Below are 6,165 nucleotides of genomic sequence, written 5' to 3'. Positions count from 1 at the left end.
TAAAAATATTTGCTATAAAATATTAACCCCTAAATTCATCAATCTCTGAAAAGTACATCACAAGTAAACGTTATAAATTAGGCCTTTCTTGAACCATGCAATCACCTGCGGTCTTTTCCTTTTCCACTATAATGCTCAAATGAGTCGATACTAACACTGATTATAATGTCTCAATCAAAAACTGTATAGAATACTGTACAGTTAATATTGTCCGTTTTCGGTACTTTTAAGCCACGCACATTAACAAATTATTAATATCGACATCTTAACAATAGCATTTGATACAGCAAAAGACTTACGTATACATGACACTGATTCTAAATTAACTAATCGACATGAAATTACATTTGATACAACATAACATGCGGCCTGTACTTCAAATCCAATAATCATGCAAAATTTAGAAGGAAAAAATTCTCACAAACAATTCTCACAAGAGTTTAAAATTATGAATCTACTGTGTTTTTTTAGTATGTGAATATTCTTTTCTTTTTGCCGTATGCAAATATTTATATTATTATGCAAATAACTAATCGTAGAATGTATATTTACAGTGTTACAGTTGGATCAGCATTTCAACTTGTCTGATGCTTTGGTTTAGTGTTGCATCAATCCTCTGTATTAATTTATTTGTTGATTTAGTATCCGATAGCAAGTCAATGAGCTTTCTTTATGTACTGCATTTCTTTTTAAATTTATGGGCTACATTTTGGATTCATAGTCCTTAAAACTGTACAGTGTCGGCCCAAAGTGAAAGTACAGAAGCAGCGCCCTCAGTTGTTAGGACACACCATGGCCTTCTTAAAATTATAACAAGTAACATTATTATCGTACATTAATTAAGAGTAGAAGGATATTCAAAAAATGATTCAGCGTAAAATTCATCGCATGGCTCCTTTAGTAAATGTCTGCCATTTGTAAAATTTGAAGGCTTTTATTCAAACATATGAACTTACATCATCGAGAGATATACAACTGCGGTGTTATGGGTAGCCCTAAGACTATTTTGCAGAGCGCCCTCATTGAATGTTTCCTGAAGACACCTTTGAACGCCCCCCTCGCTTTATTATAACCAAAAATTTAAGAACAATCCTCAAAAACTCAACAAACACGACCGGCCAACAATCACGCGTGTAGTGCAGAATGCGAAGATTGTCACAACATGTGAACAACACACATCATGATAACATCTGTAAGGCTTTGATGCAAATCAATCGAAAAAAAATCATTGTGAAGTTATCGTCTTTAATAAGTTATTCGTCTTTAATTTGTTATTCACAGTATGTAATGAGCAGTTTGCTTTATCCTCAGTCAATGAACGAAATGGAAATGTTACATAATTTAGTCCGTGGATTGAAAAATATGCCGGTCTGGTCAGTAATGATACGAGAGTTTCATTTTACATACAGCTTTTATTTTGAGAGCCACAATTTATGTACATCAGCCTGACCTAGTAAATAAACGTGTTCCTTAATCAGCCAAGTTTGTTTTCGAATGTTTTCTCATCATTGGTGTGATTATGCTCTCACAATAAAAAAAAAGGAATAAAAGCTACTACGGTACCAAATGTTTCGACGCATCTTTAACGGTAGTGTACAACATTGCAAACCTCAAACAAGAAAACTACCAAAATTATTCTGAAATACCTTCCTTGACTGAAGTGAATAATAGTCTCAAGCATCCTGTGCAATCATGGCACCTTGTGTGCTGTCATTGCAAGAAAAGTGGAATTTTCATATCAGTTTTCAAAGATGGTCAGCCGACCATCGTTGTGAAAACTGACCCCTTTTCAGATACTGCCCCCCCCCCCCCCCATTTAACCAAATTTAGGTAGTCCACATTTTGTTTGCAATCGGTTTCACATCCGTTAGGTGCAAGCCAGTTAGTCTGGTTCCCTGACCTAACAGTTTCCCGATAAATTGTTCCGTTTCGTCTGAAGTAAGGTCAGGAAACCAGACTGTACAAGAACAGCATTTTTTTTACAGCATCTGTGAACACAAAACTTTAAATAGGTCAGTGTAAAAATATTTGCTCTAAAATATTAACCCCTAAATTCATCAATTTCTGAAAAGTACATCACAAGTACATGTTATAAATTAGGCCTTTCTTGAACCATGAAATCACCTGCGGTCTTTTCCTTTTCCTTTTCCACTTTAATGCTCAAATGAGTCGATACTAACACTGATTATAATGTCTCAATCAAAAACTGTATAGAATACTGTACAGTTAATATTGTCCGTTTACGGTACTTTTAAGCCACGGTACATTAACAAATTATTAATATCGACTTCTTAACAATAGCATTTGATACAGCAAAAGACTTACGTATATATGACACTGATGCTAAATTAACTAATCGACATGAAATTACATTTAATACAACATAACATGCGGCCTGTACTTCAAAATCCAATAATCATGCAAAATTTAGAAGGAAAAAATTCTCACAAACAATTCTCACAAGAGTTTAAAATTATGAATCTACTGTGTTTTTTTTAGTATGTGAATATTCTTTTCTTTTTGCCGTATGCAAATATTTATATTATTATGCAAATAACTAATCGTATAATGTATATTTACAGTGTTACAGTTGAATCAGCATTTCAACTTGTCTGATGCTGTTTTCGCCTTGGCTTTCGCACAGCTACTAGGAATCACTTTGAAATTTAAACAAACATCTTTATTATTATGTTGTGAGCCGAACCACTGCATTGTGTACGTTTGCAGGTACGGATCCAGTGTTGGCTCAAGGGGGAGGAGTATATAGCTGTCAAGGAGGGGGCGAAGCAGGCATGTGCTACCTATTTGCTGGGGGCATATAGACTACCCGCCTCAGCCTTTGTGTTTGTTGCACTTTGTTCTAATTTTGGTTTGTTTGATTCCTTTTCTGCGGTTTGGCCTTCGGTTTAGTCGCGCAACAAACTGTGAAGAAAGTGTAAAGGAAAGGATTGAGGGACGAGTTGATTGGAAGAACCAGAACCACAACCCATGCATACACCTCGGTGGATAGAGTGACTGTTCCCGTCTGAGACAGAATCCCCAGGATGATTATTGGCATCCAACAGCAGAAATCCGTCATCACGATCAGCGCCATCTTGATCGCCATTCTGACTTCACGCTCCCTGTGGGCATTCACTCGGACGGCACTGGCCGTCCGCTTGACACTGATGAAGATGGCGACGTAGCAACACAGGACAAGAAAAAACGAAACCAGATTGACGCCAAGGAACAGAATGATTGACAGGATCCAAGACGGCTTCTTACCTGTGGGAATGACAGATTCTGCGAGGTAAATGTTCACTTCCATCCGTTTGCTTCTCACACCAGATGACTTAGTGGTAAGAGGAAGGCCGATACAAACATCAGAGAGTCCATAAACATCAGAATCAGACCCAAATGAAAGTGTTGGCACGATACTCAGACAAAGTGCCAGAAACCATAGGACAACAATGATGACTGTTGTTGATTTTTTCCCGAGAGAGAAGTTTTTCAACGGAAACACAATGCCTAGGAAACAGTCCACGCTGATGAGTGTCACAAAAAACACCGAAGCCTCGCTGGACAAAACCGACAGAACTCCAGCAAGTTTACACATTATGCTGGAGCGCCACTCAGGGGCCACAAGAAAGTAGTCCTCGCCAAATGTAAGATCTGCACCAGCTATGATTAACATGTACACACCCATCATGACGTCTGCGAGGGCCAGATTTCCAACCATAAGTGATAGCGTCTTTTTACCCCCTCCGACCCCTTTCTGCCTAAGCCTCCAAAACAGGACAGCCAAATTACCAATGAGGGCGCTTATTCCCAATACCCACAGCACCGCTCGTAGTATGTTATTTGGCATAAGGCTATCGCACAGAATCAAATCTGGTTGAGGCTTGGTGGTTGAACAATTGTGCTCGATAGAAAAGTGATGCAACTTGGATAAGGCACAGCAAAGACGGTAGTCATCAACTAATCTGAAATTGAAATGAATGTTTATAATGAACATTATACGTGCAGTGAATTAATCAGGACCGGGCTTTTTTGAACCTACGGGGACATAGTGCCCCCCCCCCTCTATATTTTGTCACGTGACACTTCTCAATCACCTATCTGATATCTGATATCTGATAACATTTGGGATAATTTGTTTTCAGTTACCATTTCCCAAAATGGTATAAAGAGTTCTGATATGAACGAGGAATATGAAAACCAAGCCCCCAAACCCTTACAATGCGCCCTGAAAATGGGCACATCATGCGTAGTTTGCATAATGGCCGGTTTTGAAGAGCGCCCCCTATTTCGGAAGATAGTACCAGCCCCCCCCCCCCCCCCCCCCCCCACACACACACACACACACCCACGTTTGTTTAATGTGTAAATCGAGGATTTTCCTATTTTTCCTCTTCCCTTTTCCTTTGTTTATACTCTAATTTAACAGCTCTTATTGGTTTTGTACACGTTTTTTAATTGGGGTCGTCCTCGATTTGGTTCCTGTCATCAATTCATCGATGATGTTGCACGTGTGTGTGCTCGATTTACACCATAAACACGCACACACACAGGCATGTTTGTTTTGCATACCTAGTGTGGAGTGGACATTCCTTTGTTTTCGTGTAGTTAAGAAAAACCAGTGAAAAAAATCATTTTACTCAAACTGTGAAACCTCTTTCAACCCAAATTGTTTTCTATGATTCCCTTTAGTGTTTCTCTTCATTTTGCCACAAATAAACGTAACTCAAAAATGCCTCTAAACCTGTTTTCCAGAGAGGGAAAAACGTGTGTGGACGTGGGCAAGTCCACACAACGTCGCTGCTACCTGGTTTATGTGGACATCTTTTGTTCGGAAGTCCACACAGTGAATGCAATGCTTGTACAAACACACACAATATTTGATTTCACGGAGGCAAAGTGTCCGGTCAAAAAACGTGTCAACATTTCAGCACGGATGTGCCAAACAATTTAAATGCTGGATACGCTGCTGCTCCGACGGAAGATGCCTTTTACTTAGCAAGTGCCCCTTTTTGTTGACCCCCCCCCCCCCCCCCCCAGTTTGAAAACCGTTCCGCCGCCGCTGTTTGATGCTCTCATGAATCGGTACGAATTGGTTACCGAAAAACATCACTTTCCCAAGCACTATCTGTGCATGATAAAACTATTACAATCGATTTTACTTTAAGAGCAACTAAATGACTTACGCGTGTTGCAAGGCTGGTAACCCATCAGAGGCGACTTTATCAAGCTTAGTCAACGTGCCTGATATATTAAGCAGGCGACTGAAAAAGATCAGATGTTAAATATTGTCTTTACATTTTGCCAATATAGGCCTTGGCCTTCTCGAAACCCATATATTCTAAGCAACTGGCATACTATTTTCTTTCATGTTAACTGTCTTTCAAACATGTTCATGTGTTCAACCATTGATCCGCAGGCTCGTTATAAACAAATAGTAAAGTTGGCCAATTTATATTTAATAGCCTAAAATTTACCTTACAACTAGTGTTTGGACTCGATAGGAAACATCGACATTGTTTTTATAAGGTTGCAGATATAAGTTTTGGGAAATCTTATTGGACATCTTTTATCAGTTTTCTGGAATTGCCATCACTTATATTATTTTTGTATGATAGCAATACATTGTAAAAATCCTCATTCATGGGAATTGCAAAGTTTAAATGGCTTAATGACGAAGTTTTAACAAATATTTGTAGAATATCAACCCAGCATACTAACTTACCTTGATAATAAAACGTACGTAAAATCCCAATTTCCAATTACACTCACTGATTCAGGCCTTTTTTGTTTAGCACAACGTGTCCCTTGGCAGAAATGTCTTTACCAAACCCTTTAAAACTCGCTGTGCTTGTGCAATATCTACATTTTGCAAACTATAATTAAAAAAGGAGCCGTAAAGACATTGCCCACGTCCAAATTAAAAATATGATTTAAAAAATTGCTTAAAAAACTCTCTCTTTTTTTAGCATGAGATTGATATATTTTTTAGTGTAAGATTGGTTCTCGTTTAAATAGCTTGAAATGCAAATGGAGCTTTTAGTGTCTCTTTTTGACATCAGCAACAATATCCAACTTACAGGGTTTCAAGACTGGAGAGTCCTTCGAGAGCACCAGCTTGGATCGACACGAGCGGAAGACTTACCATTTCCCTGTCGAATCACATAG

General features: G+C 38.5%; 1 protein-coding gene across 1 annotated transcript; it reads right to left on the bottom strand.

Annotated features, from left to right (window-relative positions):
* Positions 1 to 2,838: 2,838 nt before the first annotated feature.
* LOC119727397 (G-protein coupled receptor GRL101-like) lies at positions 2,839 to 4,118 on the bottom strand. Its single transcript, XM_038199263.1, has one exon. It carries the CDS (start codon positions 3,992 to 3,994, stop codon positions 2,861 to 2,863), a length of 1,134 nt encoding a protein of 377 aa, XP_038055191.1. The 5' UTR covers positions 3,995 to 4,118; the 3' UTR covers positions 2,839 to 2,860.
* Positions 4,119 to 6,165: the final 2,047 nt, after the last annotated feature.

This window comes from Patiria miniata, unplaced genomic scaffold (genome assembly GCF_015706575.1).
Source record: "Patiria miniata isolate m_02_andy unplaced genomic scaffold, ASM1570657v1 HiC_scaffold_20, whole genome shotgun sequence".
Lineage (NCBI taxonomy): Eukaryota > Metazoa > Echinodermata > Asteroidea > Valvatida > Asterinidae > Patiria > Patiria miniata.
This window is presented reverse-complemented; position numbering and strand designations above follow the sequence as displayed.